The sequence below is a fragment of the Danio aesculapii genome, chromosome 11 (assembly GCF_903798145.1).
Source record: "Danio aesculapii chromosome 11, fDanAes4.1, whole genome shotgun sequence".
Lineage (NCBI taxonomy): Eukaryota > Metazoa > Chordata > Actinopteri > Cypriniformes > Danionidae > Danio > Danio aesculapii.
Genome location: NC_079445.1, coordinates 10,393,701 through 10,410,296, shown reverse-complemented (window position 1 = coordinate 10,410,296; position 16,596 = coordinate 10,393,701). Strand labels below are relative to the sequence as shown.

Here is a 16,596-nt window from a genome sequence, read left to right as displayed (position 1 = left end):
TTGTAAGTTCATGACCCTAAAAATGAAAATGTAACCTGAAAACAAGTTATTAAAATAAGCTAAATAAATAATTAAATAAAATCACGGGTAGGTCTAATAACCTATTGGCTTATGGTGACATTTTTACAAATGCCAACTGGACAATTTCACGAAACCCCCCCACTTTTAATAGCCTAACGTAAATCATTATTTTTACCTTTAAAATAATAATAAAAGTTATATAGCCTATTGTGTTGCGTGTTATCCATGGCAAAATGTAACCAATTTTCATGATAATAGCTAATTTCTTTCTTTTTTCTGAGGTATAGACAGACTCTGTTTTGCTACACTAATGCCTTAAAATGTAACAAAGTAACACATTTAGCCACTTTTTAAAAAAAATAACATTAGATTGTAACATTTAACTTTTTTCTAACACTGATATTGGTTGGGTAATAAAGCGTGATGACTCGGTTATGCAGATTTCACTGTATTTATTTACTGATTATATGAATAGTGGGTTAGCTTGGATGTGTGGGCATAGTTTGACGTCTTTACCTAAAACTTTAAGCATTTATATTAATTTAAGTAAAACGGACAGAAATAAGGAGAATAAAATATTATTTAAACCACTCATTTGGTGCTGAAACCATGATCCGTCTGCGTTTATGTAGCCTAAATGGTATTGTTGCATAACTTTCATTGATAAAATCAGTAATAGTGAAACTGTGCATATTATTATCATCACTATAAAAAGTAGATTACTGTATTAAGTCAGTAATTTAGGCAGTAATGCAAAGTAATAAATAAGTGAATAAATAGCCTAAATGAAAGGAACAAGAGAGACTAAAATCAGTCACCAGGTCTATGGGATTAAAATGCCCCCTCGGTTATGACATCCTGTCGCCGGGCCTGCATAAACTACATATGAAAATTTGGTTATAATTTACTTCACCTGTCAAAACCAACCTGAGTTTCTTTTTTCTGTTCAATACAAAAGAAGATAGTTTGAAACCAATAGCAAGCATTCATATTTCTACGATGGAAGTTAATGACTATGGTATCCAACATTCTTCAATTTATCTTCTTTATTTTCATGTTTCTGTGCCTCCATGTATAGTACATTTGACCAGGTCTTTCAAGTTTCAAGGTGCAAAAATCTAATGAAATAATCCATAAAAATCAAGCATAAATAAACATTGATCAACATAGATGTGTTTGTAGGGCTCTTCAAAGAAATACTGGCGTAACAGAAGTATGAGAATCATGACACATCATGGATCAGCCTAGTGTGAAAAATCAATAGACCAAATCCACACCGACAATGTAACCTCTCATTCCTGCAGAGACTTTAAGAGGTCAAAATGGAGTCTACTGAGCAGCATCGATGGACCTATTAATATACCAAAAGATCCATGAGACTGGAAGCCTATTTTTAACTCAAAACTCTGGTACCACATAATATATCAACGGCTTTTTAACAAGATACTGCTATTGAGCAATGGATTTCTGTTTTTATAACAGTTAACCTAAAGCATTTGCATAGAACACTGTATACAAATTAATAGAAAAGAAGCAAAGTATAAGCAAAATATCAAACTGTGTGCCGTAATACAATGCACTTTACTTGCCTTTCTTTCTAGTGTAATGAATGAACTGGATGTAATATGAACTGCAGTTTCTTCAGCACATTACTTAAAGGTGCAATAGGAGATCTTGGAAAATGCTAACGTTAGCCTGATAGCACTGAAAGCCGACGGTAGGTTGCACCCTGCAAATTGCCATCCAAAGGTAATGTATCACTAGACAACATCACCACAATACATCACATGACATTCATCAGAGAGAAAACTTTAAAGTACAGTTAGTTATTACCAGAGCTAGTCATTAACTTTTTTGATCACCAGCCACAGTGGATAGTAGTTTTCCAACGTTACTAGCCACTCGCCATTTTCACTAGTCACAAAATATTTGTTGGGAAAACATATTTTATATGCATAAATTTGCTAAAATTTGTCTTGTGTCCACATGCCTCCTCGTTAATTTAACTGTTTAGGGCTCAACACTAAGGATTTACCTTTATTTCTCTGGCCACACCAAACAAATTATTTACCTACCACCAATCTTAAATAATGTGTCAAAACAAGCTAAATATAGCTGTATACATACACTTTTTATTCAACAAAACTGTTCTTAAAAAAAAAAAGACATTTAATAAAATTATTCTTATGTATGTAAACTATGCACAGTAGGTCCAGGCTAAAGGTCCCAGATCATCAGGTCATTATACATAAATTGAGAGTGTATCTCCTATTAAAGCAATGTTATGGTAAAGTAGTTACCATAGTGAAAGCCTGATCACATGCACACGGTTAACATTAGGCCCAGTAATAATCTGTTTAAAGGATGGTAAAAGCAAAAGCGGCAACAGTGGCTGCATACACAAATCTGGAGATGAGAGCAGCAGGACTGTGGGTGCACGAGCACTAGCTTTATTTGAGACTATTTCAAAGAGAAACTATCGCACCAGTTGCATTTCCAGGCACGGTTATTTTGCGCAAGGAAACTGGATCTTTTAAGCACTCGCGCGCTTCACATCAGCTGTGCCTCACTCACAACGTCAGTGATTGTGGATCGCCTGTCTCTCACATTGCGCCTGATTCAGGGCCAGAGTGGGACTTCATTTTAGCCCTGGAGTTTTAAGCCTTAGACCGGCCCACCTCAGTTCACAATTAAGGTCATTTCCAATTCAGTTCCTAATGACACTATCACGTCTTTTTCAAGGAAACAGCTGCTTTAGAACTTCAAATATTGTTCATAAATATGAGAACATTAAAGGGTAGCTAAATCTCCAACACTATTCTTTAAAACATCACAATGTCCTTTCCTGCAATATCTGAATATATATTCTGTGCAAAATTCTTTATAGATATCCAGTCCTTTGTAACGGTGGTCAAACAAAAAATAAAAATAATATATGTAAACCTACATAAGTAACCCAAACAGTATTATATGTCTAAAAAATATTTATATGTCTAAAAAATATTTATATTATTCAGGTAAGGTTTAAACACGGGTCGGCGGCATCATAATGCAACGTGCTGACCACTGGACCACAATGGCGCTGTTAGATTGGAGTGTTTGTAAGAAAAAAGTATTGCACTGTTAAGACTTTAATCACAGTATTACTTTCTATTGATGGCTTAATCTTTTTGTCCCCTATTTAGATTTCTGATTAAGTTATGTCAGATTTTTTAATGTAGTGAATCATCTGATTTTCCTTGAGCAGGTGTAATGTTCATTAATATTAATTATTGGAATTCTTATATTCACTAAGGTGCCGCTGTTTGGGGTTGAATGATAGTTACATCATCATTAACCTGCAAGATGCATTTTGCTCATGGGGCTGCGAGAAAAGAAATAAAAAGAGCGGAGCTGCAGCAAAATAATGAATAAAAAGAGTGAGGCTATGGTCAAATAAATAAATAAATGAAAAAAAAGTGCGACTGCTGAGAGTGCAAGCAGCTAGGGACATCGGCCCTCGCGGCCAAAAAACAGACCGGCCCACCGGGAATTCTCCCGGTCCTCCCGATTAGCCAATCCGGGCCTGGCCTGATCATCCTCTCATTCGGTATTCACCTGCTTTCTTTTGCTTGCGCCAACAATTATCAATCGTGCTGCTTCTCGATTCAAAGAGCACATTTGCACACATATTGACAAACGGTCTCCAACTAACATTCTAGTCTTTAGTGACGAAGCAGCTCTGGCAATATAAAAAATTTCAACCAGCCAAAGTGGCTAATGGGGGTGTCTGTCTAACCCGCCACAGCTGAAATCATTAAGAGTTGTAAATATAACCAGACAGAACTGTTATATAAATTTTAATACAAATATAAAATATATATATATATATATATTATATTTATGCATCAGTTCTGTCTGGTTCTCAGATTTGAATGACTGATTGCCGTGCCATATTCTACAATATTAGCACTCGTACAGCCTCTTCACCCTTCTGTATTACTCCGCCCACATAGATTGAAGGCAGATCAATAAACTCACTACAGTTTGACGGATATTGCTGCTGTAGGACAACATAATGTACTTTTGAGGCTTTTTTTAGATTGCAACTAAGCAGTTTATTTATAAGGATAGTGCTTATTTGAATTATTTAGAATTTCTGAGATTCAGCATGTCGGCGCATAATACGTCCTTAGGGGAGGAAAAACTTTGCAAAAAAGGTCCAATAACAGCTGATCAAATCATTATAAAACAGATAAGTGACATTCTAACTCCATCTCTCTCTTTTGTATGTTATAGTGCTGCATTTATACCACAGTAATCTGGTAGTGTTTGCTTTGTTTTGGCTTTTTCAGGGTTAATTATTGTGATCTCCCGATTGCAACAGAGAAATACTGGGAAATCTCTGTAGACTGATGGCATTTCATGCTGTTCAGACTTATAATCTTAAAATGTGAGCAAAATCACTTGTTTTGTCATCACTTTAGACATTACACTAGAGAATCATTCAAATACTAGCTTTAAAGTGACTAGCTCTGCTGTTTTGCATTACCGTTGCCTTTCTATCAGCTTGAACTAGTCTGGCCATTCTCCTCTGACCTCTGGCATCAACAAGGCATTTGTGCCCGCAGAACTGCTGCTCACTGGATATTTTCTCTTTTTCTGACCATTCTATGTAAACCCTGGGATGGTTGTGTGTGAAAATCCCAGTAGATCAGCAGTTTCTGAAATACTCAGACCAGCCCGTCTGGCACCAACAATCATACCACATTCAAAGTCATTTAAATCACCTTTCTTCCCCATTCTGTTGCTCGGTTTGAACTGCAGCAGATCGTCTTGACCATGTCTACATGCCTAAATGCATTGAGTTGCTGCTATGCTAATGGCCGATTAGAAATATGCGCCAATTAGAAATATTTTTGGTTTTACTGTCATATATAGCATACTTTTTCCTGTTTGGAACTGCAGTGACTAAACTGAACAATTATGCCTCATGTTTCATTGACAGTTTTGATGATTACTGAGATAGAATTAGGATTGAAGATGGTTTGATTTATAAAGAAAATAAAAATAGCTTAGATGTAGCTAAGCTACTTTTGCCATGTGGCTTTTAGTTTAGCTTGTTACATTTTCCCAAGAGGTACAGTTGAATTTAGAATTATTATCCCCCTTTGGATTTTTTTTTCTTTTTTAAATATTTCCCAAATGGACAATTTCAGAGGTTGAAAAGAGTTTGTGATAAAGAAGAAGATTTTGAAATTAAATCACAAGATATGACTCACAGATTTAAACAACGTAGCTATAAAAACAGAGTAATCTATAAATCTTACCATAAAGCAAATGATAGTAACAGAGACGAACTGTTAATACAAAGACCTAGATTGAATCAGTCAGAAAGTTCTGTTTATTTTGTCACACAATACAGGACAGAGGCAAATAAAATCAAGAGTTGTAAAAAATAATTGGAATATTTTGATGAGTGACCCTCATCTTGGGGAAGTTTTACCTATGTCCCCCTCTATTGTATTTTGAAAAGCTCCAACTATTCAAGATAAACTTGTGAGAAGCCATCTCCCCACCAAAAAGTCTAATACTTGGTTAAGTCAAACAACAGGAAACTACAGATGTGGTAATTGCAATCATTGTAATAACATACTCAAGACAAATATATTTAGAGATCCATCATCAGGCCGTGAATTTAAGATTAATTCATTTATTAATTGCAATACTACATTTGTTGTTTATCGACTGGAATGTCTGTGCGGATGTTTTTATATAGGAATGACTAAGAGAAAATTGAAGTTGAGATTAGCGGAGCATAAAAATGCGATACGTACCTGTAACCCACATTATCCTATGGCCCTACATTATAAAAATCAAGGTCACGGCAATCCCAGTTCATTAAAAATAGTTGGTATTGAACATATTTATAATTCTACAAGAGGAGGAGACAGGATAAAAAGATTAAAACAGAGAGAGACTTTTTGGATCTATACGTTAAAAGCAACTAGATTCCCAGGTCTAAATGGTGAATTAGACTTTTCTTCTTTTTTGTAAAACAGTTTTTCTATAGATGGTTCACAGATTATCATCATATATTGTAGAATGTGTTTGTGTTTTCTTATGTGTACATGTTTTTATACATGTATGTGTGTGTATATATATATATATATATATATATATATATATATATATGTATGTGCACATGTAAATGTGTGTTCGGAAGTATGTATGTACATGCCATGTTTAAGCATATTTTTCGGTATGTGTGTATGGTTAAAAGTCACCCTCTATCTATGCTGAATTAATGATAATAGTTGACTATGTTTGTTCAATTATTTGAATGTTGTTGAGCTGTTTGAATGAGTCATGTGACCATAGTACTCAAAAGAGACTCTAGACGCACCTGATCACTGTTACCCTGATGAAGGCAGATCCTTGCCGAAATGTGTAGGGTTTTTAAAGATTTAGCCATGTGAATAAATGCTTTTTAAATTTTCCACATTTTCCGAGTGCCTTGGACTAATTTCTGTTGTTTTTTCCCAAATTATGTTTAACAGAGCAAGGAAATTTTCAAAGTATGTCTGATTTTATTTTTTCTTCTGGAGAAAGTCTTATTTGTTTTATTTCGGCTAGAATAACAGCGGTTTTAAAATTTTTAAAATCCAGGTCAAGATTATTAGCCTCTTTGAGCTATTTTTTTCCCGATAGTCTACAGAACAAACCACTGTTATACAATTGCTTGCCTAATAACCCTAACCTGCCTAGTTAGCCTAATTAACCTAGTTAAGCCTTTAAATGTCACTTTAAGCTGTATAGAAGTGTCTTGAAAAATATCTAGTCAAATATTATTTACTGTCATCATGGCAAAAGTTATTAGAGATGAGTTATTAAAACTATTATGTTTAGAAGTGTGTTGAAGAAATCTTCTCTCGGTTAAGCAGAAATTAGGGGAAAAAATAAAGAGGGGGTGGGGGGGGGGGTAATAACTCAGGGGGGCTAATAATTTCTTCAACTGTAGCTTTTAGTGTAGTTTTAAGCAGAGTAACTAATAGCTACATTTTTAAGTAGCTTGCCCAACACTGCTGAAGACAATCGCTTTTTGCACCACTTTAAAGCTTCCTGTATCAAATAATAAAACAAATGTTCAAATATATAATCGTCAAAAATATGATACATCTGAATTTCTACTGTATAACATGTTTTATTCACACAATGAAAAAACTTTTGATCATAAAACTAAGCAATTAAATAAGACATATTTAACACCTGATATTTACATGTACATTTATGTGCTTGTATTTTTGCATATTTTTGTGATATAGTCTGCTATAATATTGTAAAGATCTCTCATTTACATTTCACATTTTCAGATTTTTTTTAAATATTTAAAAAATGCAGCAATTTTTAATTCATATTTATGGTTATAAAAGCCCAAGGTATCACATATGATTCTCAACACATATATATTTTTTTCCAAAAGGATGTAATTTAAAATATATGCCTTTAAAAAGCTAGCATCACGATTACATAAAACATAATTTAGAATAATACATAATATATTTTGTGCAATATTCAGTAAACTGCAAGCAATCAATTGCAAACATGGTCAGACCATATACTATATCACACACAGCAATGTATTCTATCCATGGTGAAGATGATAAAGGCAAGCTTTCCTCCAGCGAGAGCGGATGGGTCTGTGCTGCGGTCTGCTGGGTGGGGGAGGGTCAACTTTCACCAGAGGGAAATTTGAGGCATTGGGGGAGGGGTCCTGCTGCATCACCAGCTATTCTGATTGGCTACATATCTAGAGCATCAGCAAACCTCCTCAACCATACTGGCTGCTGACATCTCTCTCTTTTTTTCTCCCAGTAGACAACAACATTTCTCCAATAAACCACAACAGCTTAATTGACTAAGTTTAAAGCATTTCTATTACATTATGACAAATAACTAAAGTAATGCTGATATTTTTTTGAAAATGATTCATGTCAAATAAGGCACAACTCTGTTCCTGAGATTTAAATGAGATTTAGAGGTTTAAAATGTGAATATTTTTAAGGGATCACACACTATGGGTCTTACAGAAAGGGAATGGATGCAGTTCAGACAGAGAATGGCAGGCAAACATCATTTTTTTTAACCCTTATGTACTGTTGGGGATGTTTTCATCCACTCTGGGATGATTTTAGCCCCTTTCACCTTTCACACAGTGAAACCGGTAAATATCCGGAAAATTTACCAACTTTACCAGTAAATAAAAAAAAAAAACGGTGTTCACACAGGCAAGGACGTTATGGATTTTTTTCCGGAAAAGACCATTCACACATCCATTCCAAAATACCGGTAAACTCTGACATTATTAACCAGAAATGAGCTCTTATTTTGCGCTAGTATTTGTAAATATTTGACTCTGTGGATGTATAAGTGTTGTGAACAACTTCAAAGAAAACATATAGAGAAACACTTTCGCATGTCGAGATGTTCCTAATATGTGTGTGTGCTGGCGCTCATCGGCTGCTTCACAGGCACACGCCACACATCAAGTAACTTAAGGAAGCAGAGCTTGAAGGTAAACAAACAACGGCTTATCATAAGCTCTTATCGATAATTATTTACACAGTTGGCATTAGGAATGAACATAGAAACGTTATCTGACTAACATCTAGCAGCTAAATATGTCTAGAAAAAATATTCAAAGGATTTTATCTTCATAAACAGCGCGGATGTGAATGCATCTGAGTGTTTTGATTGGCTAAAGTAGACGTCTCAGGTCAGTGCGTTCTAGACGTGAACACACTCTTTCCAGCAATCTTCCTTCTGCATTCACACAGCGCAGGATTTGGCAAATTACCAGTAATGTTACAAGTTCTCTTTCCGGAAAATTGCCTGAATGAATTTACCAGTGTTTTTTTAAAAAGGGCCTGTTTACACATACAGACCTTTCTGGAAAATTGCCGGTCATTTTCCGGAAAGGTCTTTATGTGTGAAAGGGGCTTTTGAGTCTTAATTTGGCCATAACCTTTTCTGTATTTCAGCTAGCAGAATGATTTTTAGTGACAAATATTATTTTGACACACATTTTGAGAAAATGTTTTGATTTAGAAAAAAACCCCTCAACAATACACTCTGGGCAAATTTACTAGCCTTTTGTTGTGTTCGTGATGAAAACATCCACTGAATCAAATTCTTGTTAAAATGCATCAGACACATATTTTTTACATTTTGTTTTGCATAAATCTGTTAATCAACCTCAGTCCTGGGGTCCGTTCTTCGTACCTCGCTTAAATGATTTAAGATGATTTGGCAGATCCTGGATCTTTTAATCTTGATAACTGATCTCTGGCTAATTTAGTTCTTCAAACAAGTTCGCGAATCAGATTAAAATGTCTGGATGAACTGATCTGAGATCGCTGCATGTGTTGTGAAGGACTGATCTATCGATCCTCGAAATCATGATCAGCAATGCAACGATTGGCTGACGGTGATTATTCATGTGAGCAAAATTATATAAAATACATAGTAAACGGTTTGTTAAATATGATACACAATAACTTTTCACATTTGTTGTGGGCTGCAGGCTTTACAGTTCGATATTTAGCAATTTATTTAGTTTTACATTTTCGATCGGATTTTCTTTACTTTAGCCTAGGCCTATTTTAGTTTCTTAATCGGTGTAAGGAATTTAAATTAAATTTGCATCAAAAAAGCGTTTTGATATTGGTAAAGGCGTCTGCAACTTTTGAGAAGCATCTAATCATCGGCATATTAGCGGCATAAACCTGCATAACTGCATAAATTATTATTCCTTTATAAAAACAAACAAACAAAAACAATTAAATATTGTACTAAAGCTGGATCGGTACCTTTAAATAGTGTGCATTTGTATCTAAAAAATCCATATTAATAAATGTTCTCTTTGATCCCCTTGGGGAAAACCACCCCGTTTTTGTACTTTTATTTATATATTTTTTTTTTAATTATATGTATATAAACAGAAATATTATTAATTATTTAATATTAAATATTATTAATTATTAGAAATTATAAATGTGTATATATAAACCAAAGTGTATATAATCTATATATAACTACTGTAAGAAAATATCAGCATTTGGTACACACTTACAGTATTACCTATGCTTGAACAGGCCCGATCTCATCCTGTTTACATGAAATAAACCTGCTCCTTAGCAGGTTTGAGCTACCAGAACTGTTGCTATGACAACAACACTCAAATGAGTTTTGAAGAACGAAACGATCCTGGATCGTGTCAAATCGTCAACAACCAAATCCAGCTAATTGAGTAATCCACATACAAAGAACGGACCCCTGGGCGAAACTACTAGGTTGTTTAGAAAATTTCAGGATTTTAACTCTTTAATTGCCAAATTCATAAATGATGTCACTGATTTTGTGGAAAAAAAAACAGACAAAATAACGTATTTTCAATATAAAAAGTAATTTTGGACTGGATTTTCTTTACCTTTTATCAAAATCTTGGATCTTTGATGCATTTTTTAAAATCGATTTTCATTTTTTATGCCTAATTTACTGTTGGTGGCTGTTTTTGCCCCATTGACTTCCTTTATAACCACATTTTTTGGATTGCAAAACCATAACACCATTTGATCATGCGTTTTTGATTGTTGGTGTTTTTTCCTGTTCGGAAAAGGTGAAATTTGTAAATTTTACTCTTGATCATCAGTTGGCACCCTTTAGATAGGCCTGTGCAAAAAAAGCTTAGTTTATGGATTTTATATGGAGTATAACAGAAAATAAAGTGTGTGAGTGTGTGAGAGTGGTCTTTACGCAACTCTACATTACCTTGATGTGTCTGAGAAAATCAAAATATGCATCTCAGCTCCCAGAACTAAATGGAGTAAATAAAATATAGACTGTGTATTTATGCACCATCAAATATGGTTATAATGGAAGTCAATGAGGCAAAAACAGCCACCAACATTAAATTAGGGAGAAAAATGAAAATCAGTGCATCAAAGCCAATGTTGTTACTAATCGCTCACATGTCCAAGACAGTGATAAAAGGTTAAAAAAATCCAGTCCACAAATACTTTTTATATTGAAAATACATCATTTTGTGTGTTTTTTCATCAAATCAGTGACATCATTTATGAATTTGTCAATTAAAAAGTTAAAATCCTGTGATTATTTTAAACACTAAGTAGTTTGGATTAGGACCAGGGCCGGAGCAAGCTGAACTGAAGCTCTAGGCAAAGGACTGTCACGCTAAGGGGGGGGGGATGTCTCCCTTTTCTGACCCATAACTTCAGGTGTTGACGTCTCTTCTGATGTTATGATAAGTTGATTCAGGTGTGTTTGATTAGGGAGAGGTTGAAAATGTGTACTGTTGGTGTGCCTTCAGGAACAAGGTTGGGAAACACTGGTCTAGTGTGCATACATATATTCAGAAATTGTGGCTTTGAATGACGATTTGCACGTAGATGTAGGCTTTCAGTGCTTACAGGCTAACATAAGCATTTTCCAAGATCTCCCATTGCATCCTTAATGATACATTCTTCTAAACCTAGTTTGAAATAATGATTTTTCTACTACATTATAGTCTACCAAAACAAGCACTTAAATTGGTAAATTTATGTATATCAGGCATCAATCAAAAGCTCTTAATGCTTTTGGGAAGCAACATCTTACCCAGATTTGCAGCTTTATCCTCTTGTCGTTCCTGTAGATGGTCTTCACCTTGAAGTCGATGCCCACCGTGCTTACGAACGCTGGCGTGAAGGAGTCATCTGCATAACGAAACAGAAAGCTGGTCTTGCCAACGCTGCTATTCCCGATGATCAGGATTTTGAACATGTAATCAAAGTTCTGGTCAGAAGACTCCTTTTGTCCATAACGGTTGTCTGTAGCTGAAGCCATCTGGAAGATTAAGGGGAAACAAGATATTTGCACATGTTTGTTTAGTATCTTGTGTCATGATTGTAATGGTATCATTGTATGGTAACTTAAATTCTCCCATGTCTAATTAGCACAAAAGTTACCAAATCTACTATACATATTGACAGATCATAACTAGGCCCACACGGAATCTGCGCGCGCAGAATTCCGCAGATTTTTAGCCCATCATTAGATCTGTTTATTTACTTGTGTAAATGTGTGTAAATCTATATTTATTCAGTTTTTTATTTAATTTCAGTAATATTATTGACTAATGTGAAAATGTTCTTCTGATTTATGTACAATGCAGTTTGTACAGTAATATTTTCTGTCTTTTAGTAGATCTATTATATGAGAGACTTGCTTTGTTTACCGAATAAAGTGAATCTAATTGGATTTGCATTTTGAACATTAAATAAAAGTTAAAAAGATATTATTTTTTTATTTTGCATATTAAGGTTTTAGTTATGATACTCCCAAAATAATTCTGCAGAAATCTGCAGATTTTTGCCAAAATTCTCCGCAAAATAGCAAAAAACGTCTGCAGATTCCGTCTGGCCCTAATCATAACTAATGTTCTGTTTTGAAAAACTTCATTTACTTGTGTTTAAACTATATCTACTCTTTCTATATTGAAAAAAGCTAGTTAATACTTCTTGCTGAAAAGTTGATGATTCAAACCCAAAATCCCAATTATTCATTCATTCACTTTTCTTTGGCTTACTCCCTTTATTCATCAGGGGTCACCACAGCAGAATGAACCGCCTACCTACCCAGCATTTGTTTTACACAGCGGATGCCATTCCGTACTGGGAAACACACATACACACGCATACACAACGGCCAGTTTAGTTTACCCAATTCACCAACAGTATAGCGCATGTCTTTGGACTGAGGGGGAAACCGGAGCACCCGGAGGAAACCCCCGCCAACACAGGGTGAACATGCTAACTCCACACAGAAATGCCAACTGACCCAGCTGGGACTCGAACCAGCGACCTTCTTGCTGTGAGGCAACAGTGCTAACCACTGAGCCACCGTGTCGCCCCTGACACTGAAATATTTTTTATAAAACAATGCAATGGGGTTTGATATACATTTTCTCGTGTTTGGTGGGTGTATCAAAAACGTCTAGGCAATCAGCAGCAATATGTACACTCAACGGTCACTTTATTAGGTACACCGGTCCAACTGCTTGTTAATGCAAATTTCTAATCAGCCAATCACATGGGATTTTTACACACAACCATCACTAGGGTTTACAGAGAATGGTCTGAAAAAGAGAAAATATCCAGTGAGCAGCAGTTCTATGGGAGCAAATACCTTGTTGATGCCAGAGGTCAGAGGAGAATGGCCAGACTGGTTCCAGCAGATAAGACAACAGTAACTCAAATAAGCACTTGTTACCACCGAGGTATGCAGAAGAGCATCTCTGAAAGCACAACACGTCCAAACTTGAGGCGGATGGGCTACAGCAGCAGCAGACCACACCGGGTGCCACTCCTGTCAGTTAAGAACAAGAAAACTGAGGCTACAATTGGCACAGGCTCACCAAAATTGGACAATAGAAGACAGGAAATACGCTGCCTGGTCTGATGAGTCTCAATTTCTGCTGAAACATTCGGATGGTAGAGTCAGAATTTGGCATCAACAACATGAAAGCATGGATCCATCCTGCCTTGTATCAATGGTTCAGGCTGGTGGTGGTGTAATGGTGTGGGGGATATCTTCAGGGCACACTTTGGGCTCATTAGTACCAATTGAGCATCGTGTCAACGCCACAGTCTACCTGAGTAATGTTGCTGACCATGTCCAACCCTTTATGACCACTGTACCCATCTTCTGATGGCTGCTTCCAGCAGAATAACGCACCATGTCATAAAGCGTTAATCATCTCAGACTGGTTTCCTGAACATGACAATGAGTTCGCTGTACTCAAATGGCCTCCAGTTACCACAATCCAATAGAGCACCTTTGGGATGTGGTGGAATGGGAGATTCGCAGCATGGATGTGCAGCCGACAAATCAGCAGAAACTGCAATGATGCAATCATGTCAATATGGACCAAAATGTCTGAGGAATATTTCCAGTGCCTTGTTGAATCTAAGGATTAAGGCAGTTCTGAAGGCAAAAGGGGGTCCCAACCTGGTACTGGTAAGGTGTACCTAATAAAGCGGCTGGTGAGTGCATATACACCGCTTGCACAATATGTCGAAGTAAAGTCTGTTCTCTTTTTTTCTATAACATTGAATGTATTTTAAATATTAAACAACACATATTTATAGTGATTTCATCAAATTCTGAAAATTCTTCAAAAAAAAAAGAGCCCAGAATGGCCTTCTCAGCTGCCATAATTGCAACTCTATCATCAAAACAGCGTTCAACTGTTAAAAATGATGAAAATGATGAAAAAAAGGGCGGAATGTGGTGTCAGATTACATATTTAAATAATTTAATCACAGCTATTGTGATGTGATAACCATTCTGAGCCATATCACATTCCCACAATTCAATTAGAATTCACGACAAAGTTACTGACTAGTTAGAAAGCAACAGTTACACAATCACGCCAACACAGACTTTTACTCACATTTGGCACTTAGTAAGTGTTAATATTAGGCCCTGCTTGTATGGATTGAAAAGAAGGCAATTGAAGAAAATACTGCAACAAGATCAGAAACAAAATAAAGAATAACCAAGAAAAATGCAGATGAACAAAATTAGTTCCTGACTTTAAAGGGATAGTTCACCAAATCATTTACTGACCCTTTACTTGTTCTAAACTTATTTGCTTTTTTTCTTCTTCTGTTGAACACAAAGAAATATATTTTGAAGAAAGCTGGAAACCTGTAACCATTGACTTTCATTGTATTTGTTTTCCTACTATGGAAGTCAATGGATAACCATTTTCAGCTTTTTAAAAAATATTTTCTTTTGTGTTTAACAAAATAAAGAAAATCATAAAGTTTTATAATAGGGATGTCCAGATCCAATCATGTGATCGGAAATCGGGCCCAATCATGCAGTTTTAGACTCGATTGGAATCGGATGTATATATATATATATATATATATATATATATATATATATATATATATATAGAATATATATATATATATAGAATATATATATATATATATATATATATATATATATATATATATATATATATATATATATATATATATACAGAAACATATATATATATATATACAGAAACATATATATATATATACAGAAACAGCAACGCATGTGGCATGACATCACTTTGTTGCAGAGACGCTATTGGTTAAATGCAGGCAAAGTAGAACACGAAAGCAGCTTGAAGCTGAAAGCGCGAGCATGTCTGCAGTGTGGAGGTGTTATAAGTTGATGATGGCAACATTGCCATAGCAAACTGTGAGATATGTAAACTTGAGATTGCAAGAGGTGGAAAGGTAAAGGATACATTTAACACAACAAATCTGATAAGACACCTCCAAAACAAACACCCAACACAATAAAGCAAGTTTACCCAGGCAACCCAACTGAAGTCAGCTCACGCCACAAGAGAGTTTGAAGAGGAAAGAAAAAATGCCCCGTGACAACGCAATGGCACAGGACATCACAGTAAATATAGCCCAAATGATTGCAACCTGCCATTCGCCTGATCAGGACATCCCTATTTTATAACCACCGTGAGTAAATAGTGAGTAAATTGCAGTTTTTGTATAAACTATACCTTTAAGTCGTTACCAAATTATCAATTTTTTGTGGACTTCTTTCCAAAGCTTTACTGTCTGCGTGTCACAATTTCTCTCATTGATCATAATATTTGTGAACCATCAACTGTGAGATGGGTCTCCTTCGTGTTTCAAATAAGCAGCACTATTTTTATGACACCTCTATTAGCTGCTTACGTAGTGAGCAGGCAGCATGCAGCTGGGTTTTGGAACGGGGCCATTTCGATTTACTGCATTTAGAAGCTTGCTTTAGATGGCAGAACGAGTAAAAGCTGACTGTTTATGTGGAGAAAATCCTCGTCCTTTCTACTGTCTGTCACTCATCGTTTGAGACCTGTGATCAAACAACAGTCGTAGAGTCACCAGCTACTGAAAATCAGTCAGGCAAGAATCCCGGAACTAAAAAAAAATGTCTTAGCGCCTGCCAGGCCTTGGCATTAATCTGACATATTCTTTTTTTGTGTGTCAGATCGATATTTGGCACAGGCCCTTCAGGCCCTATAAAACACTGTCTTTTTAACACCTCTATCACAAAACGACAATGGCAACTCATTCTTTTGTCCATCTGAAGTTCACATGAGCAGTCATTACAATAGAGTACTGCCTGTTTAATTTAAAACTAATTAAATCACTATTGATTTCTTAATGAGAACAGTAGTGTTGTTAAAATATCCATATACTTTGATACTGAAATATTTAAAATCCATTTATCATTATCAATTATCGATACAAATATATAATATTTCAGTATCGATATATCAATAAATATCGATACTAACCAAAAGCAAGATTGAATCATTAAAATATTTCAGTATCAATATTAGGGCTGCACAATATATCGTTTTAGCATCAATAATCGCACAATAGTCACATGGCAGGATAAGCAATGTCGAGTCCTGTACGCTGAGTTTAAAGTGAGTTCCACACAGTTCCACACATTACATTCATGTTG

The 16,596-nt window shown here is 35.5% G+C and overlaps 1 protein-coding gene across 1 annotated transcript in view; it reads right to left on the bottom strand.

The window, feature by feature from the left end:
- The window catches only part of rab3ab (RAB3A, member RAS oncogene family, b), a 51,128-nt gene that overhangs the window by 21,077 nt on the left and 13,455 nt on the right, over window positions 1-16,596 (bottom strand). Inside the window, exon 2 of the mRNA XM_056468026.1 lies at window positions 11,677-11,904. Coding sequence (XP_056324001.1) covers window positions 11,677-11,904 — 228 coding nt within the window. The remainder of the gene's footprint in view (window positions 1-11,676; window positions 11,905-16,596) is intronic.